At 31.6% G+C, this 22,430-nt stretch overlaps 1 protein-coding gene across 1 annotated transcript; it reads right to left on the bottom strand.

Moving 5' to 3' along the window:
• Positions 1-1,486: 1,486 nt before the first annotated feature.
• On the bottom strand, positions 1,487-19,558 carry LOC128958879 (fatty acid synthase-like). Its single transcript, XM_054304839.1, has 16 exons — positions 19,420-19,558; positions 19,168-19,320; positions 18,795-19,067; positions 18,359-18,720; positions 18,026-18,290; positions 17,689-17,964; positions 17,009-17,521; positions 16,082-16,942; positions 6,370-7,166; positions 6,194-6,248; positions 4,742-6,076; positions 4,404-4,661; positions 3,560-4,296; positions 2,939-3,460; positions 1,722-2,867; positions 1,487-1,609 (listed from the first exon to the last, which is right to left on the bottom strand). The coding sequence occupies exons 1-16, from the start codon at positions 19,556-19,558 to the stop codon at positions 1,487-1,489; spliced, it is 7,815 nt and encodes a 2,604-aa protein (XP_054160814.1).
• Between the last annotated feature and the right edge of the window lie 2,872 nt (positions 19,559-22,430).

Raw genomic sequence — 22,430 nt, 5'->3', positions numbered from 1 at the left:
TTAAACTGGTTATAAAAATATAATATTATTAAACTTAATATATAGTTTTGATAAACTAATAAAATATATAAATAATAAAAATACAAATAATTTATTGTTTTTAGTTGAAAAAAATTGTTTATATCAATACATTATATATTTTTTATATTAAATTTAATTAATTTTCATAATTAAAGTATATATTGTAATTATATGTATTATATTATATTATAATAAACATATTTGCTTTAAAAATATATGTTATGTGGCATTTGATGTATTTATTATTAATAATCAATTTATGAATGAAAACCTATTTATTTTACTGTAACTAATAAATAAAATATTAGTTAAAATTTAGTTAATTAAACCTAATGGCTATTAGACTTTTAACCATGGTCAAAATAAAATCATTGAAAGTTTATTATGTAAAAAAATTATGATAATCTTAAATATTAAGATTGTTTTGCTTTTGTTAAGTTATTTGTATTTTTTAAAAAAAATTATTTCAATATTAAACTTATGAATAAATATTTTCAATATAAACCAGTTGAGAATGCTAGAAAGCATTTCCACACGAATTCCTAATCATAATTAAAAATTAAATTCAGTATGATAAAATAAAATCAACTATAGTTATGTGGGGTATCAAACGATTCAGTATTACAAAATAAACTACTATTTTCCTAAAAAATAAACTTAAAAACGAAAAAAATAAAAAATCAATATTCAAAAAAATTTTTAAAAAAATTAAAAAAAAATTCAAATTTTTTTTAATTAATTTTTGGACACCATTTTCTTCAATTTCCTAAAAAATAAACTTAAATAAGAAAAAAAACAAAAAAAAATCAAAAAAAATTTGTAGCGGATAGTGGATTCGAACCTATGTCCTCGTGGGACAGACAGACCGACAGACAGACAGACAGACAGACAGACAGACAGACAGACAGACAGACAGACTTATAGAATGCATATACGTATTCCTTTCAGGAATTCGTGAAAATATTTAATTAAAAGTCTACTTATTTTTGATATTTCAATAACTAACGTATTTATTTAAATAGTTAAAACTTTATAAATAAATATATATATATATATTAAATTATTAAACTATTATAATAATAACATCTAAAAGTTATTATAAATCATAATTAATTAATAAAAAAATATAAATAATAATTATTTTTATTTTTAATTATTTAAAAATAAATTAAATCTATAATTTAAATTTACAACTTAACAATAACAATGATTATTATTAAGTTATTTTTTTTAAATAATTATTACTTTTACTCCTTAAAAGATAATGTTAATTATATTAAATGCTATTAAATAAGATAAATATATTTTTATTTAGATTGATATAATTAATTTTATTTTATTATATTATATTATTTGATATACTGTATATATTAATATAAATTTATATATATATATATATTGAATATTATATAATTAGTATAATTAGTTAGCCAATAATAAACATCGGTAATTAAAAGTTAGTTAATTAATATTGTAAAGCCTGCAAAACTTGTTGACCAATCTTATCGGATGATACAGCAAATGGACATTCATCGACCTTAACAAACAATATGTCGGCACCACTACCATCACCAGCAACATACTGTTCCTACACATCAATTAAACAGTACAATCAATATCCATACAATCAAAAACATAAAATACATAAACATAAACATAAAATCAACAAAAAAATAATATTAAAAATTATAAATGCATACATCGTTTGCCGGCAATTGTTGCGGCAAAAAGTATAGATCACGGGCTCTGGTAATCAAATCGTTTTGGTTGCTGTCATCTCCTACATCATCATCAGCATCGGTAATATTGCTGAACTCAAACGGCTTAATAACAACCAATTTGTGCCGTAGTTTTGCCCACTTTCTGGCCGCCCGTGTCTGCCATTTGTCCAGAAATCTCATTTTTCGTTTCAATTTATCCAATCGATAACTCGATAACAGTTTGGCCCGTTTGAAGGCATTCCGGATAATATCTTCAAGATCTGTAGCTACCAATCCTTTACCGGCAAACTCCTTGATCTCTGTACAGGCTCTCCGTATCCGACTATCAATGTCCTGTTCGGACTTCATGTCCCGTCGGATCTTATCTCTGAACGACTCCGGTATTTCATACGATATAAACTCAAATATAAACTCCAGTATATAATCATCGCTGACGTAGTCTTCGTTGAATCGACTTTCGGACAGTACGTCCAACAGTACAACCCGACCGATGTTGGCCCGACGTAACAGTTTGGTCGATATGAGTGCACCGTCAAAGTAGCCAACAATATCGTAGCTGCCGTTTGCCGCCGTCGCCGACGCCAACGAGTTTAACAACTCTATATAATAGTTACCGATTTGTTTCATTGTGGTCAACCCGTCCAACTCGCGGGTCCAGTTCAGGCCAATTACTGGCCGATCGATTTGTTTGGCAAACTCTTCAAACGCCCGAAACCCGCCATCAAATGTCGGCATAAAATAAACGGGTTTTCCTTCGGTAATATTATTCAATAGTGTAGTCTTTTGTTGAGGTATTTGAAATCGATATCTCAATAGTTTTGCACGTGCTGTACGTACATCATCGACATAGCGTTTAATATTTTCCACATTTCCCGACTCGTAATCCTTCAACATTTTGATGGTTATGTTTTTCACGTGATTGATAGACATCTTGATATTCCACTCCCTGTCCAACTCCTGTTGCAATTCTACGGCAAACATCGATTCCATACCAATCTCTCCGAGTGTCAAATGGTCGGGTGTGGTCTCCGGGTCGATGCCCAGCGCCCGCCACAGCTCTCTGACCATTCGCTTTTGTCGATTACCGCCGCCGCCGCCTGTCTGGACAATACGTTCGGCTCTTACCTATTAATTATGTGATTTAAAAAAAACATTTTTTTTGTTAATATCATATTATTCTGTGTATTAAAACATACATATGATGTGACAATCGGCTGACTGACTGATAATAGTTTATCCAATACTTCGCAACACGAATTGATACGTTGTGTTTGCATAGTTGTCAACTGAATCAAGTGTTGGTCACTACTACTGGCCTTATCGGCAAACACACCGACATCGCCAATAGGTCCGTATTGTACGGCCAGACCGTGCAGACCATCGCGACGTCTTTGTTCGCAAATGCGTTCGCACAACGAATTACCGAAAGCATAGTTAGATTGACCGACGTTTCCCTTACCGCAGATTACCGACGAAAATACAGTAAAATAGTCTAATTTATAGTCCAACTGTCGGGTCAATTGATCCAAGTTTGCAAACACCTTGTGTTTAGTATCGGAAGTCAAACAAAATTTATCGTACGATTGATTTTCCAGTAGACTATCATTCAAAACAAGTGCCAAATGAAATACACCGCCGATTTGGCCTAAATGTTGGGCCTCTTTTAGCAACCATTTCGTACTTTCAATAGTATCGCAATCATTAGTCGATACCAATATCTTTGCGCCAAATATTTTGTATTTATTGCCAAAATATTTCAAACGTTTAATAATAAATTTCTGATAATTAGTACGAATGCCTGACCTCGAAGTCAATACAAATTGTTTTGCACCCATATATAGCATCCAATGAACTAACTCGAGACCACAACCACCCAAACCACCCGTTATTATATAGACTTTGTTTTGATTAAAGTATGTCTTAGTTGTTACTAACAAATCAATCGATGGATTCATATCTTTAGCAGCATTTCTATCGGATTCTTCATCTCTAATCTTAATAATAACTTTTCCGATGTGTTTACCGGTTGTCATATATCTGAACGCCTTTTCCGCTTCGTTAACACCAAACACAGTCCTATTTAATGGTTTAATACATCCATTTGAAGAGTTTTTGTGCATCCAATCAAAGAAATTGATGGCAAAATCCTGTTTTTCCATCAGACAGATATCGACGGCGACACCAATAAACGATATGTCTCTCAAAAAGTCAAACATACCTAACTGTTTGTTAAGTACTAAATCATATTTTCCGAGTTCAACAAATCGGCCGCCGTTTGCAATACACTCATAGCTGGCGTCCAATTTCTCGCCGGCCAATGAATTCAACACTAAGTCGACACCCTTTCCCTTAGTCAGCGATAGTATCCTATATTTAAACATAATATCTCTTGAACTGAATATTTTGTTTTCAGAAATATTATATTCATTGATAAGAAACTGTTTTTTGTCTTCAGTTCCAACCGTCACATAGATATCGCAGTTATAGTATTGGCATATATTTATGGCCGCCTGACCCACACCTCCAGCACCCGAATGTATTAAAATACTTTCATCTGATAATAAAGTAAAATAACAAATCAAACAAATATATTATAATATTATACAAATTATTTTGCTATATTATTCTACAATACAAGTATATTATCTGAAAAAATCATACTTCTCTTTAAATGAGCCCTTTCTATCAGACCATACCATACGGTGCTATATGTGCTCAATATAGTGACCGCATCGTCCATTGACCAGTGATTCGGTATATTAGTTATACTTTTTTCATTAGCACTTATAGTTGTAGCAAAACATCGGGTCATTTCAAAGCCCATAACCCGTTCGCCTCCAGTGTCTAAACGACGGCCGGCAAACTCGCAACCAATTAGACAATCAGTGAATAGGAGTTGTGGTCCACTTGGTATACGACCTATAATTTAGATATAAAAAAACAAATTAATTATTTAACATTACATCCACACTGAAAAAAAATAATAATAATATCAATACCAGTGGCAACCAAAACATCGTGAAATGTTAAGCCAGAACTATAGATATTACAATCGATAAGATTTGTTAAATTATTATTGATGTCAAACACTTGACTTTTGTTTGTCGACTCAATAGATGTCGAATCAAACCATTGAAGACTCGACAGGTCTCTGGTTTGTGAGATATTTAGAAAGTATTTATCAGTAGTTGTCTTATCATAATTTTTAGCTAATCTCTGGTATCTATAGGTTCCGATGGTTGGTATAGTTGTTATAATGTTGTTGTTGTTGTTTTTAATAACATTGATAACCAAATCGTTGACAAATATATCATAATAAGGTTTACTATGAAAATCAATTGTTGTTTGGCAATGATTTTCATCGTCATCATCGTAAACAAACAAACATCTCAACCTATCGCCTCCCGGTTCCAGTCGAAGACAGTTAACTAATCCTAAAATACCGTTAACAACATTGCCATCGGAAGCAATCAGCCATACAGTGTCATCACAATTATCATCATCTTTGCATACATTTAGCTTATCTTTTAATTTATCAAACCATTGATCATATTGTGATGTAATACTAATTATATTGTTATCTGTAGGCAGAATACTGGCTGATGATAACAATGTTTGATGGACAGGTAGTTTTCTGAATAGGAAACCATGTGAACAAATACTGTCGCATTTGGTAGCTATAAGTGCCAAACCTTGGCGATTGGCAGCTGCAAGAAAACTATTGATACGTTTGTCAAGATCGGCATCATCTGGACTAACGGTTCGGTCAAACAAAGAGTTCAGTGAAACCTCCGGTTCGGTAAATCGATACTTGAATACAACTAATATGAAACCTTTAACCACAACCAAGTCTACAATTGATTGGACAAACAAATCCAAATCAATTAGCCATAACTCTGGACTATCTCTGACGATACACAGATCAGCTGACGTAACATCAATGGCTATGGTATCACCTCCTAGACTGGCATCCCATTCAATAGCCCTGTCCTTATATACACTATCGTTAATCATGGATTGTTTTGATTTGACCACAACTTTATAGTCAACATCGACAGTATAGATGTGACAATTGTTGACATACTGTTCCACTTCTTTGGCCATCAATGGACACGAAGTTTGATTAATCTCAACAATTTTCAATTGTTTTTTTGGTACAAAATTTTCGCAAACAATATCAACGAGTGTTCGTATAAAGCATTCATTCTTCGAGATCTCATTAGTGATGTCTTTAGATATATTAAACTCTTCAGTGAAAGAATTTGTTTGAATATCTGACAAGAATTTCTTCAATTCATTATCAGTAAGTTTTTTCTGATTATTATTATTATTATCTTTTAGATAATTAACAATTTTAAGCAATATTTTTAGTAAAACAAAATTTTCGTTACAATTTTTATCCATATAATCATCAATAAAATTGTCGCTAAAATTGCGATAATTGTAATCACATTTGATATGTTTCAGACCAAGTCCTTTGATTTTGATGGCAAGCGATTTGCAAATCTATTAAACAAAAAAAAATTAAATTTTCAATAATAAATGTTTTGTTTTTTTGATTTCATAATAAAAAAATTATTTTTTAATAATTAGTGTTTTTTTTATCTTTAAATTTTAATTAACAGACCTCTAAATACTGATTCAAATTTGTCCGCTGATAGTCATCGATGGCTTGAATGTCATGATTGGCAACAAATCCATAGGAATCCAGTTTCAGATCGTTAGTATCCGATTTACGTGGTATCGGAAATGCCATAACATTTTCCACTTCAATACCCGGACTAACCAGTAGCCGGCACTCGGAATCAAAATAAAACGGTTGAACAGATTTATACAAATAAAATCTGTGATAAAAATATTGTTTCAAATCTTGTTTATCTGAATCGGTTAGGAAAGCACTGGCCGTTTCACCCTGATCAGTTTGCATTGTTGATAACTGGGCCAATTCAGCTTCGTAGTGGTCCTCCAGGTCATTGTCCTCCGCCGCCGCCGCCGATCCCGATGACGACACTCTATTGTTGACAATGGCCGCAAAGAAAACATTGGGATCAATACGCAACGATCTGATCATTACGGGTACCATCATCTTGCGAAACGGTATGGCCAATGCCATTGACTGTAACATACTGTCGAGGAATGTTATGATATTACCATTCCATTCGATAAGACCGCGGAGTTCGCCAAACGTCTCGGTCCTAACCTCAAGCAAACGTTGAAACTCTTTCCCGTAATCATAGCCCATAATACGTAACTCCCGATAGATATCGTCTCTGTTTAATGTCAGCTCATCATTATTGTCGTTATCATCAACTACTTGGCCATCATTGACATATTGTTGACATATTAGAAAGTCATCGCTGATGGGTGGGGCCCGTACTTTGCCCACACACGTAACGTTTGAATTTTCCAATATAACAAAATCACCTTGATGATAAGTTGTTTTTTTACAATTGAAAAAAATTGTATATTAATATTATTACTATAGGGATATTATAATAATAAAACTGGGATTGAAAACCCCATATAAAATTCATATAAGTGTTTATAATGTAAGGGAAGTGGGGTTACCACGGGTATATTTTTACTGTGAACATTCTATGAGTGTTCACTAACCCGTGATGTAAACCCTACTATTGCTTAAGACTAAGCCCTTACTGTGCCTTGTACGTACCAGCATTATCATCTCTATCGGTGTGTGGCTTAAGGAGCGAGCGGATCTCCTATCACTGGTTGTGTACAAAGCTATGTGTTGTTTTGTGTAGTATTTAGTCGACCGACTGTTTTAGTTTATGCTGTTCCTTGCATAAGCTATCCGTATAATACTACCGTACGGATATCCAACTGATTGGTACAAAGTCTAGTTTAAGGTCTGTTTTGGTAAACATGTTTTCCTTGATATCTCCATAACCATTTGTCCTACTGATCTCCAACAAGTACCATTGGCATCAGTACATAAAACCCGATTTCCAGTTCTCGATGACCTTGACCTTGTATAGGTGACCTTGACCTTGGAAATGTGACCTTGACCTTGGACGTGTGACCTTGACCTTGGACGTGTGACCTTGACCTTGGACATGTGACCTTGACCTTGGACGTGTGACCTTGACCTTGGACATGTGACCTTGACCTAGAGTCAGTAGGCCAGTAGTAGACCAGTTGTAGGCCAGTTGTAGGCCAGTTGTAGGCCAGTTGTAGGCCAGTTGTAGGCCAGTTGTAGGCCAGTTGTAGGCCAGTTGTAGGCCAGTTGTAGGCCAGTTGTAGGCCAGCTGTAGGCCAGTAGGTCAGTGTGACAGTAGACCAACGTGTCTAGTGCCTTATTACTATATCTGAGTTAACCTATCATAGCGCTTACGTTTGCATATACTATACTTATAAGTACACTACCGCTGTTTTGTCATAATCATATACTAATACTATCCTTATAATAGAATCGTAATTATAGTATACAAAATACATTGTATCTCTATTAACATTGTCTATAACAATAATTTACTAGTACTGTAAATTAAATAATACAGTCACTATACTTATTTTAATATCTTTATAGTATAACTAACTATGACTATGTTAATAATAGGCATATACTAAGGCTATGCGTATAACACTACTGCTTTAATACTAATAGTATTACTAACTATTAAATAGGTTACTCAACAATAAGGTTCACTCAACGTCGTCACGTGTCAACACTAATCTCTGGTCGGACCGGTCAGATCCTACCGTGTAGCGGACACAGTACCGGAGTTCCCTTCTATAGAGTATTCGCTTACGTAATAAGAAGACGACTCCCATCGGCGCGGCGTTCGATTGCTATCCTTTATGTTAACTGTATCCTATAGAACTGTTGGGCCTATAGGACCAATGGGCCTGTAGTGAAGCCATATGTGATCCATAATACCATCCATGACGTAATCCATGGTGTACTTCCATGACTCAATCGATAATGTTATCCATGATGTAATCTTTCTTGTGGTCAGCTTTCATCAGTATAACATCGATAGTGTAATCCATGACGCAATCCAAGACCACCAGCCGCGACGAGTAAGTAATACACACAAAGTAATATGCAAATACTTTTATTTCATCTTATAAACAGTTATACATTGTAGCACTCCAAGAGAACTCCGAAGAGATCTCCGAAGAGAACTGAGAACTGATCTCAGAAGAGAACCCATTTTGATGTCTGAGAGACACCACTATTTATACTAAAGTGTACGTGAGAAATAATTAGGTCGTATTGAGTCAGCTTTAATCCCTGGGCGTAAACTATTCACTTTTCTGTATAACATTTTAATACATTATTTTAACTGTGAAATACAGAGTAAAAATAAAATAAAACTTTACTAAAATGTAGGAGTTTACTATTCACTGTTTTGTATAACATTTCAAATCATTATTTTAACAGTGAAATACTAAGTAAAAATAAAATAAAACTTTACTTAAAAGTAGGTGTTTACTATTCACTTCTCTGTGTAACATTTCAATGCATTTTTAAAAGTGAATTCTAGAATTTAGTATTGAGCAAACCTTGGTTTGCAAATATAATTATTTAAATAAAAATAAAACTAAGCGTTGTGTTAAATTCACTTTAGTAAATTTAAACACAAACAAAAATCACTTTTTTATTGAAATAATTATAGCCTTAAAACAATAATGAGTATATCTTGCAATGGCACTGACTGTCTATAACACTTCCGCCCCTTCAAGTCTGCATCTGTCCTCAGATGCGTAATTAATAAATTACGTCTAATTTATAACTATGCCTCATGTACACACTAGTTTACAAATACTTGTAAAAACCTTTCAACTAAAAAAATTCATGCATTATATAACTAAATTTAGAATATCTAAATTCTAACTTATATTATAATTAATTTTTATCGATGTCCTTATGATCGTCAACGTTCTTCATTTCTTGATAATCTTATTTTTAGTTGATCAACATCATAAACATTATCAACCAATGTAATATTCGATTTCATCTATTCATCTTCAGCTTCTTATCGAATATCCATTACATAATAAACTAAAACATCTTGCTGTTTAAACTGTTATTGAATTCTTTAAATTATTCTTTAATCAGTGTATAAAAGTGGACTATGTTGATTAATTAGTGGACTTAGTATCGACATTCATAATAAATCGACACTATATTCGGTATTGGATACCAATTTCTTTAAATTGCGAATTTGTCTTTGCAGTTATCTTTATGTCTTCGATTATAACATATTCACTTTTTTATTTTTCAGAAATTATATCTGTAAAATCTTTATCCAATCATTTTACAAATTTAATTTTCCAATATCCATTAACATATATTCTTGGATTATTAAACTTCATTTTAGTTTCTCTAAATGGTTTAGCCAAATAGCAGATCATCTGTCATACGATTTTGAATTAAGCGTTGGCTTCTTATGCTTGATTCTTGACCCATATTTGCCAAGGGTGTCGTTTGGTTGACCATTATTATTTATTAATAACATTTGTTTACTTAATTAATTTTAACAATCATCTTTCTAATTAATTAATTATCTAATTTTAATTTTCGCTAATTACGTTATAGTTTCAACAAATCAAATAGTTTAAAGTTGTGAACAATTATACATTTTAATAGGCCTATAAATGTTTAATGTACAACTTCTCTAACTTATGATTCCTATAACAAATTCATTTTAATAAATTTTTTTTTACTCATCTTATATAACTTAGAATTCTAAATAGTGATCACTTGTTTATTCTCATTATATCTCATTGAATTGCCTCTATCGGCGATCTATCCTCTCAATGTTATGTAATTGCATTGCAAAACTCGACGAGTGAAATTAACTTATTTTCTTAATCATCATCATGGTCTCTAAGCCATGTGAAATCTATATCTTATTGAATTGCCTCTATCGGCGATCTATTCTTAATGTTTTGCTATTCCATTTTAAGTCTCGTCGAACGACACAATTATATTCATAATTGTCATCATCAAGTTGTCAATGTTAAATTAAATTTAAGTCTCATTGAATTGCCTCTATCGGCGATCTATTCTTCTCAATATTCTGCAATTGCTTAGAAAACACGTCGATCGACACAATTAAATTATTTTCTTAATTGTCATTTTCAGGGTGTTTAAATTTGCCGCCTTATAATGGTATGGGCCTACAAATTGGTTCCATAATTAAGTACAAAGACCAAGGATTGTGTAGAGACACCAATTCTACTCCTTATATGTAACATCGCGATCTCAGCGCTATAACGGAATTTATCATCGTTAAACGCAATCATTATTTTCTTTGAACCAATTCTCTTCCATCCTCCAAATAATAATACCAAAAGCAAGTACACGCGGACTTTATTAAAATACGTCTATTGGTACTAGTCTTCACATCCATATATCGATAAAATTTCGATGTACAGTTTCAAATTTTTTCCGCAAATTTATTTTACTGTTGATTATATGGTGTATGCAAATGGAGGATCTATGATTTCTTATGAAATCTTCAATGAAGTATCTGACCAACTTTATTTCGTTATGGCGACATATCACGTCAGAACTTCATCAACAAACCATTTTACTTTACTAGGTTTGTACTTTTTCTCACTATGTCTTCATTTTTATAAATTAGGTCAATCATTAAAAACTTTTATTTTGAAATTCTATTTCGGAGGGATGGCCCAATATATCAGCTCCGATTATTTCAAATAATAAGTGGTATCCATCAGCTGCAGCATTTCTTCATTTAACTGACATGACTCAGTTATTTAATAACTTATGATTGACTATACAGTGAGTTCAAAATTTTCCTAAATGTCATAAAATCCTAATTGAGTTCCGGATTACTCATTGTCATGTTAATCTTTTAGGATTTGTCTTTTAAAATCTCTTAATAATCATGATTATCTTCTTTTATTAAATCTCGTCTGATGAAGCTTCTTTTATTTCTCTTTTGAATCCCATTCATTGTATTTTGAATGTTTTTTCTTGTTTTGATCCCCAAAGACCTTTCTTTGTTAATGCTGTAAAATGTTTAGCTTTTTTCTTTAATGTTAGTTTTTCTTCACGTATCTTAGTATCTAATATGTCAGCAGATATTCATTATGGTTTTCATGTGTGCCAAAATCTGTTAAGTCGTCTGAACCATTTCGATATGCCAGTAACCCCAATTCACATCAAGTGTTTTAAAATAACGAGCGCCTTAAGGCGGTCTAACACTTCAGTGATTCGTCATTCAGTCGCAATTTGTCATCTATAGCAATATCGTTATCTTCTATAATTTATGCTTAATTGTTCTCCACCGTCTTTCTCCATAATAACCAGGAAAGCATACTGGCTATTCTTAATTTTACGTCCTTTGCTTTCTCTCGAATCATTTTTACAATCACGTCGTATTCATTTTAATGTCGGCGGTAAGGACTGAGTCAAATTGCGAAACCGTAATAATCTTGTGCTTAACAACTAGAATTCATCAAATGTCTGTGACGTGCTGTGTGAAAACACGTATATGTTTACATAATGCGAGCGGTAACGTTACGACTGCTGAAGTTTACAGTTAAACCAAGTCGTATATCAACATCAAGTCCAAATAAGAGCAGGTCCAAATTAACTAGTACGTGAAATGTAGTTTGCGTTGATGTACCAGTAGATGGCTTCGTAGCATTCGTGTTTACATTTCCTATTCTCATGACAAGTTGTATGGTATCGTTATCGTCAGCCATTATTAAAATAATTACTTATGTTTTAACGTAGTGTGGTTGTTAGGTGTTGGCTTCATCTTGATGCTCATGCGTTTAAATGAGCATTGAGTACATAAAATGGTTTATCAGTTCAGTATAATGTATTGAATATAAGCAGTGATACATGTATACACAGCGCTATCGGCCACTACAATAGAGTTCTATAGTTTATGATTACTTTGCTTTGTATTTTGGGAGTGCAATAGAACTATGCCTCACGTCCCATAGACTAGCGTTTTGTCATAAACTATGTGTCCGATAACATACGTGAATGTATAACCGATATACCAAATGTATAGCTTTACTGATTTAACCAAATTATGTAAACGGTTTAAACATTACCAATGTGCTTTAATCAGTATATTCGATCCACGACGAAAGGTTGAAGTTCAATCTATGTATATACCAGCTACGCCCAAAGCCATATGGCTCGGACTCAGCGCCAGTCTGGTTATGTTAATCTCTTATTCAAATTCTTTAGTACTGTCACCAAATGCGAGTGACTTTTGGTTTATACGTCTCTAGTAATTACGTATTATTCGGATATTTGGCTAGTTCATTTCAGTAGTTTGTATAACATATCGGTGAATCCATCAATTTGTATTTTGTGGAAATTTGCATCCTCCACTGCTTCCATCAAATGTAAGCAACATTAGGTTAAAACGTATTTTGTTTCTTTTAGGATTTCGTATCCTCCAACGATGCAACGAAGTGTAAGGAACATGTGGTTAAGCGTGTTGTGTTTTTTTTGTGGAATATCGTATCCTCCACTGCTGCCACCAAATGTAAGGAACGTTTGGTTAATTTTTTGTGGTAATTCATATCCACCATCGCTGCCACCAAATGTAAGGGACATTTGGTTTATACGTCTTTAGTTTAATGAAATTCGTATCCTTCAACGTTGCCAACAAATGTAAGTCATTTGGTTTATTTTTGTGGTRATTCGTATCCTTCACTGCTGCCACCAAATGTAAGGAACGTTTGGTTAATTTTTTGTGGTAATTCATATCCACCATCGCTGCCACCAAATGTAAGGGACATTTGGTTTATACGTCTTTAGTTTAATGAAATTCGTATCCTTCAACGTTGCCAACAAATGTAAGTCATTTGGTTTATTTTTGTGGTGATTCGTATCCTTCACTGCTGCCACCAAATGTAAGGGAAGTGGGGTTACCACGGGTATATTTTTACTGTGAACATTCTATGAGTGTTCACTAACCCGTGATGTAAACCCTACTATTGCTTAAGACTAAGCCCTTACTGTGCCTTGTACGTACCAGCATTATCATCTCTATCGGTGTGTGGCTTAAGGAGCGAGCGGATCTCCTATCACTGGTTGTGTACAAAGCTATGTGTTGTTTTGTGTAGTATTTAGTCGACCGACTGTTTTAGTTTATGCTGTTCCTTGCATAAGCTATCCGTATAATACTACCGTACGGATATCCAACTGATTGGTACAAAGTCTAGTTTAAGGTCTGTTTTGGTAAACATGTTTTCCTTGATATCTCCATAACCATTTGTCCTACTGATCTCCAACAAGTACCATTGGCATCAGTACATAAAACCCGATTTCCAGTTCTCGATGACCTTGACCTTGTATAGGTGACCTTGACCTTGGAAATGTGACCTTGACCTTGGACGTGTGACCTTGACCTTGGACGTGTGACCTTGACCTTGGACATGTGACCTTGACCTTGGACGTGTGACCTTGACCTTGGACATGTGACCTTGACCTAGAGTCAGTAGGCCAGTAGTAGACCAGTTGTAGGCCAGTTGTAGGCCAGTTGTAGGCCAGTTGTAGGCCAGTTGTAGGCCAGTTGTAGGCCAGTTGTAGGCCAGTTGTAGGCCAGTTGTAGGCCAGTTGTAGGCCAGCTGTAGGCCAGTAGGTCAGTGTGACAGTAGACCAACGTGTCTAGTGCCTTATTACTATATCTGAGTTAACCTATCATAGCGCTTACGTTTGCATATACTATACTTATAAGTACACTACCGCTGTTTTGTCATAATCATATACTAATACTATCCTTATAATAGAATCGTAATTATAGTATACAAAATACATTGTATCTCTATTAACATTGTCTATAACAATAATTTACTAGTACTGTAAATTAAATAATACAGTCACTATACTTATTTTAATATCTTTATAGTATAACTAACTATGACTATGTTAATAATAGGCATATACTAAGGCTATGCGTATAACACTACTGCTTTAATACTAATAGTATTACTAACTATTAAATAGGTTACTCAACAATAAGGTTCACTCAACGTCGTCACGTGTCAACACTAATCTCTGGTCGGACCGGTCAGATCCTACCGTGTAGCGGACACAGTACCGGAGTTCCCTTCTATAGAGTATTCGCTTACGTAATAAGAAGACGACTCCCATCGGCGCGGCGTTCGATTGCTATCCTTTATGTTAACTGTATCCTATAGAACTGTTGGGCCTATAGGACCAATGGGCCTGTAGTGAAGCCATATGTGATCCATAATACCATCCATGACGTAATCCATGGTGTACTTCCATGACTCAATCGATAATGTTATCCATGATGTAATCTTTCTTGTGGTCAGCTTTCATCAGTATAACATCGATAGTGTAATCCATGACGCAATCCAAGACCACCAGCCGCGACGAGTAAGTAATACACACAAAGTAATATGCAAATACTTTTATTTCATCTTATAAACAGTTATACATTGTAGCACTCCAAGAGAACTCCGAAGAGATCTCCGAAGAGAACTGAGAACTGATCTCAGAAGAGAACCCATTTTGATGTCTGAGAGACACCACTATTTATACTAAAGTGTACGTGAGAAATAATTAGGTCGTATTGAGTCAGCTTTAATCCCTGGGCGTAAACTATTCACTTTTCTGTATAACATTTTAATACATTATTTTAACTGTGAAATACAGAGTAAAAATAAAATAAAACTTTACTAAAATGTAGGAGTTTACTATTCACTGTTTTGTATAACATTTCAAATCATTATTTTAACAGTGAAATACTAAGTAAAAATAAAATAAAACTTTACTTAAAAGTAGGTGTTTACTATTCACTTCTCTGTGTAACATTTCAATGCATTTTTAAAAGTGAATTCTAGAATTTAGTATTGAGCAAACCTTGGTTTGCAAATATAATTATTTAAATAAAAATAAAACTAAGCGTTGTGTTAAATTCACTTTAGTAAATTTAAACACAAACAAAAATCACTTTTTTATTGAAATAATTATAGCCTTAAAACAATAATGAGTATATCTTGCAATGGCACTGACTGTCTATAACAATATTGATTATTAAACTTTGACTTAAATTATTATTTTTTTTAAATATATAATATTAGTTATCGTAACAAAATTTTCCAGATATTTTAACATTATATATACAATACTATAGTTATTTTAATAGTAACCTGACTTCAATATAGTAATGGATATCCTGTATATAATGTTTTAAAAAATATATGTAAAAAAATTTATACAAAAATAGCTAAATTTTTTTGTATAAATTAAGTCAAAAGTTTATTATAAACTCATAGATTATAGTGTTTTTTTGTGTCAATTATAATCAATGATTCAAATTACGAAATAAAATAACAAAAAATACCTGTGTTTTCAAAATACCTGACCTTAAGTCTAGTGGCCGTCGACTCCGATAAAAATACTGGCCGCCGAAACTGTATGTTTTCAAATACTACTGGTGTCTGCATCCATGTACGGCCTCTGTGGGCGGCAAAGTGTCGCCACGCAAGCAACAGATAGCCAGTGGCCGGAAATAGCAGATTACCATCAATACAGTGATCGGCATAAAAGCCTTCATCTTTGAAGGCAATATTTATTGTAAAATTAAAGTCGGAAGCCGTGGCTCTGCAAAAATATTCGGGATATTTGCGTACAGCGTATGATTGTTTGTGATCCCAACGTATTAGCGAACCAATTGACTGAGTATTTCGGCTAACTGGCCACCCGATAGACGGATATAGTCGTTCAATAGCCGGATTCAGACCCAACTCATAGAGTGCGGCAATGGTCGACAAAAATCGGTCCAAATTTGTATCGTTTGAATGTTTTTTTATTGTCGACAAATATCTACAGTCATTGAGTGTCCGTTTGACTACTTTTTCAAATACTGAATGCGGACCTAATTCAATGACAATGGCATCCGATGGCAGCTCTTGAAGTTTGTCGTAAAAGTGAACCGGATTTAGCAGATTGTGTACAAAATACTCGGCCGACGCGTACCGAAGGCCGTCGTCTTTTGGCTCCGTTTCCAACACAGCCGTCGACAACCATTTCTTAGATCTTAGCCGTGGTTTTGGTAAATACTTTTTGATGTTTGCCGTCATTGGTTTGGCCGATGATTGCAAATATGATGAATGATATGGGATTTCATTGCTTTCAAGAAGACGAACAAACACTTCTCGGCCATTGAGATCATCAATCATTTGTTTAACTAAAGAGGATTCACCTAAAAAAAAGTGAATAAATAGATATATAAAATCAATTATATTTAATTTTATAGATAATTGATTACCAGATACGACAACATTGTCTTTGGCATTATTGCAGACCACATACACTCCTTGTGGACACAATTTTTTCACTTCATTTCTAGACAAACCCACGACAGCCATCAAACCTTTTGGTATTTTCTTATCATTTTCAGTAACGGCTCCTCTAAAGTATGATACAATCATTGCCTCTTTTGTGGTCAGACATCCGTCAGCGTAAGCACAGGCTATCTCACCAAATGAATGTCCAATAATACCGTCGACATTGATATCCAATGCTTTAATCACATCAAACAACGCCAACTCTATAGCAGTTGTCGTACAGAACTTAGAAGTCATTGTTGAGATGGAAGTGTTGTCTTCAGAGAGTAACCAATGTTTTAAATCGACATTAAATTCAAGTAATATTTGATGACATTCTTCGACTTTATTTCTGAAAATATCGATTGGCATTAAAGCCTTAGCCATTGCAGGCCATTGTCCGCCCAAACCCGAGAACAATAGCCAAACAGGTCTTACAGTTTTTTCATTAAAAACTGAATAATGTTTTTTATATTCATAAGTATTAGTAGTAGTAGTATTGTCATCACTATTTTCGGTCAACTTTTTTATGATAACAGATCCTATCATATAATTAATAAAAAAATATTGGTTTAATAATAAATTATTGTAAATAATAATAATAATAATATATAATACAAACCTCTGTAGGGAAATCCGGCTGAATTAACACTGGGACTGACTTTCATAGTATCAGTCAAAAGGGCCAAAAAGTCGCGCGTGATTTTATGAGGGGTTTTCTCAATAAAGTCAAACACGTGTTGAATGCCGGCTTCAGTGCGGCCGCAGATGTTTACAATACGCGGTATGGGTTCAGCTATTTTCAAGTTGACCTCATCATCGGCCAGTTTATCATTACATTTGATCAGTACGTGTCCGTTAACACCGCCGATACCGAAGTTATTGACTCCAGCTATGCCTATAAGTTTTCAACAAATAAAAAGGTAATGAAATTAAAATATGTAATTATGAGGACATACATGGATTGTACGGCAATTTTTCGGTATTTGGATACAATGGCGGACAGTATTGTTTGCATTCGTCTTTGATTTGTCTTAAGTTGATATTCGGAGGAATGCATTCATTTTCAAACGATATCAACACTTTGATTATGGATGCCATACCCGAACAGCCTTCGGTGTGGCCAATGTTACTCTTCAACAGACCCAATGGTAACGGTTCCCGACGGCCAGGCAGTGCACAGTAAGCATTATAGATAGCGCTAACCTCTTGCGGATCACCTGCCTGTGAGTCAGTTCACAAATTTATGTGATTATATTAATTGTAACAAAAAATAATATTATAACACATACCCGTGTTCCCGTACAGTGAGCCTCAATATAGTTAACAGTCAACGGGTCGACATTGGCCTCCTTGTAGGTCATGACCATCAGATCCTGTTGAGACTCAGCCGACGGGAAAAACATTCCTCTGGTTTTCTTGCCGTCGATGTTGAGTCTCGATGCCAACACCTGGCCGTAGACGCGTTTGGCCCGATGTCGGTGCTGCATCAGTACACTGGCCACACCGTCAGCTTTGACAAAGCCGTCGGCGTTTTGATCCAACACTGCCGACACACCGCGCGGCGAACACAGACTCACTTCCTGACCGATTTGGCTGACAAACGGTTCAAATGTCATGTGCGTACCGCCAACTATGGCATAGTCAATGTTGCCTATACGGGTAATATACGGCCAATTATTATATACCCGTATATATAGTATAGTATATTATATTTAGATTACATACCGAGTTTCAGATCGTTAACAGCCAGATTGACAGCGGCCAGACTGGCCGAACAGGCCGTATCGACTACCATTGACGGACCCTTAAAATCAAACACATAGGATACCCGATTTGCTTGCAAACCTTTTTGGTTGCCCATTGTTTGCAACAATGTTTGCTGTTTATTGGATCGCAAATCGGGCTGCAGTTCCTCCGGTAGACCTTCAATACAGGCGTATAAGGAAACACCGATATAGACGCCGGTTCGCGATCCACGAAGCGATTGCGGATTTATGCCTATAATTATTATTATTATAAAACAAACATACAGTATATTACATATATAATAAGCATTTTTTTGTGAATATATATTTTTTTTGAAAAAAAACTTGAATACCGGCGTCAACTATAGCCTCGTAAGTTGTTTCCAACAATATTCTCGATTGCGGATCAATTTCGTCGACCAATTGTTGCATTAATCCGAAGAAAAATCCGTCAAATTTGTCAATATTTCTGACTTTTCCCATACGCTGACACATACCATACAGATCTGTAATAAATCAAACGAAAAAAATAAAATAAATATAAAAAATACTATATTTTTATTATATATATTGTATTTTCTATATAATATCGAAAAATCAATTACCTAATGGCCAACGGGTGTCGTCCTCTGTAATCATATCTATACCATTGTATAGATTGTCAGCAAATTCATCGATATTATCAGATAATGGGAACCGACCACTCATACCACTGATTACTATATCATTATCATTAGTCGACATAATTGTAAATTATTATTAGTTTTTTTTAACAAATATTCATATTTTTTTTTAAAAAATCAATATAAATGAATAACAAAAAAAAACAAAAATTAAGAAATTATTTTTTGTGTTTCATATACTATATATATCATGAAGAAAATGAATAAAAATAATGTTTAAAAATTATTTTTTTTAAAAATATATGAATATATAAACTGTAATAACTTTATAGTAAAATAAATGACACAAATTACTATTAAACATATCATTTATATGTTATTTTAATTGAGAAAATTAAAAATTATTGAAAGATAAATGTGGAACATATTGACAATAAGATTTATTTTAACACATTTTAAAAGTTTTATTATAACTTTATTTATTTTTTGACAAATTTATATGATTATCATTTTATTTAATCACTAAATTATATATACTGTAATTATATAAATATGTTTTATTGTTGTTGTTTTTTTTAGGTATTTATTTTTTTATAATTGTAGGTAAACTCATAAATTGCATAAACAAATCTTTTAAACAAAATTTTAAAAAACTTTTATTTTTGTTGATGTAAATATAACACATTTTACATATATTATATAAATTTCTATAATAAATAAGAAAAATTTATTACTAATAATTATCTAATAATGTTATTTAATAATTGTTGCATTAGATCCTAAAATTTGTAATTATAAAATTATATGCATTATATATTTATATGATTGGTTGACAAACAAACAAACAAAATTATATATTAATATTAGTTTATAATTTACGGCATAATTATATTATTTATAATTAGATGATATTATATAGAGTATATACTGTATTGTATTATCAAAATTTCAATTGTCGAAAAAAAAGTTATTTAAATAATTAACTAAATTAATAATAGATTTTTTTTTATTGAACTATTTTTAAATTATTATAATAATTTTAAAATTTATAATAAATTAAATTATCTTTATATGATAATTATAAAAATTTTTGTTTAGAGATTAAAATTATTTTATATTTTATTATTAATTTTCAACAACAAAAAATTACTCATCCGTTAATATAATAAATTTAAAAAAAAACATTTAATCTATTGTAGTATACTATTAATAATATATTACTATATTTTTTTATTATATTATGTCTTAATTAATTACTATTGTTTTGTTAATTATTTTATTATTTTATCTATTGTTAATCATTTCTATATTTAAATTAATATTTTATATATATTTGTAGAATAACCTAGATCATTATTTAAATATTGATAAATACTATAATTTTAACCGATATTTCTATAAATATTATCATAAATACTATGATTTTGTCAACAATTTGTTAGTTTTTCAAAAAACATCATTAATTTAATAATAATAATAATACTTTATTATATGTAAATAATAATTATATAAATAATATTATTTTTATTATATGTAAATATAATGATAAATAAGTTTTGTCAACATGTTGTTATTAAAAAATTCAAGATTTTAATAATTATTTTTTAAATATATGTTAAATAATAGGAAATGTCGTATTTCTTAATAATTACAATAATGATGTTAAAGTAAAAATTGCAAGTTTTTATAATATTATGGTATTTCCACTATTATTATTGTAATTTAGATAAAAATAATGTAATATAATATAAATTATATATATATATATAGTGTACTAACAGTAGTATTAAGTTTTATTATTTTTTTGTTAATTTCAATTTTATTTATACATTAAAATTAAATATATTAAATAATAATCATATACATGATATAATATTTTTAATTGGTAAATAATATTATAATTTAATATTTACATTATTACACTCACGTAATAGAGTATTATATAATCATAACCAGATAAATATTTTTGTTTAATTTAATAAAATTTTTCAATTTTAATAATATTGTAAATATCTAATGATTTTTTTCAATATATTTATGTATTAAAAGCTTAGTCTAATACTAAAAATATTTACAAATACTGTTTATACTGAAAATCAATGATAGAGGCAATAATCCTGCACTTGAACTTGTTTTTGCTTAACCTCCCGGAGCTTCTCTATACTAATAATATAACAATAATTATTTTTTTTAAATTAAGTATAGTTTTTTAAAATTTATTATACCATAAATATTATAGTATTTATAATTGTGTATTTATAATTTACTATTGTATATACAGTACAGTTTATATATATATAAATTATTTAATTCAAATTAATTTACAAGGAAATATAATTCAAGTATAAATTATTTTTTTAGTTAGAGGAAAATAGTTTGATTAATTTTAAGACTTAATTTATTTAAAATAAAACAATTTGTCTTAAAAAACAATTTGTTTTTTTAAAAAAAATTAATGCCCATGGCAATTTTTTTTATTAAGCTAGCAATTTATATATATACTGTATGTTATGCTATTGGTTGATTAAGTTGGATTTGAGATGAAAAAATGTTATAATCTATATTTGATAAGTCTATGTAATAAAATAAATACCATTAGTCACAAAACATGTTTATAATACTAATATTTATGCCATTAAACATTTTTTTTTATTAAATTTTTAAAAATCTTTTTAAAACATTTGTTATAATTTTATTCTCTCTCTCTCTCTCTCTCTCTCTCTCTCTCTCTCTCTCTCTCTCTCTCTCTCTACCTCACTGTATATAACCAAAAAAAATCAGTTAATTTATATATAATATAATATTTTTTTTATTAAAATTATTATTATTATTTTATAGACATATAATACTAGGATACTTTTCTTTTTAAAAAAAAATTATAATATTACGTATACTATGTTTTTATATAATAATATTTAATAAAATTATAATTGACAAGTATAAGCAATTAAATTATTGTTATTGACAAGACATTGCGATTTTAATATTATAAT

The sequence above is a fragment of the Oppia nitens genome, unplaced genomic scaffold (genome assembly GCF_028296485.1).
Source record: "Oppia nitens isolate AA-2021 unplaced genomic scaffold, nextdenovo-longstitch-racon4-pilon3 scaffold3_pilon_pilon_pilon, whole genome shotgun sequence".
Lineage (NCBI taxonomy): Eukaryota > Metazoa > Arthropoda > Arachnida > Sarcoptiformes > Oppiidae > Oppia > Oppia nitens.
Note: the sequence above shows the minus strand (reverse complement) of the source record. Positions and strands in the feature narration are given on the sequence as shown.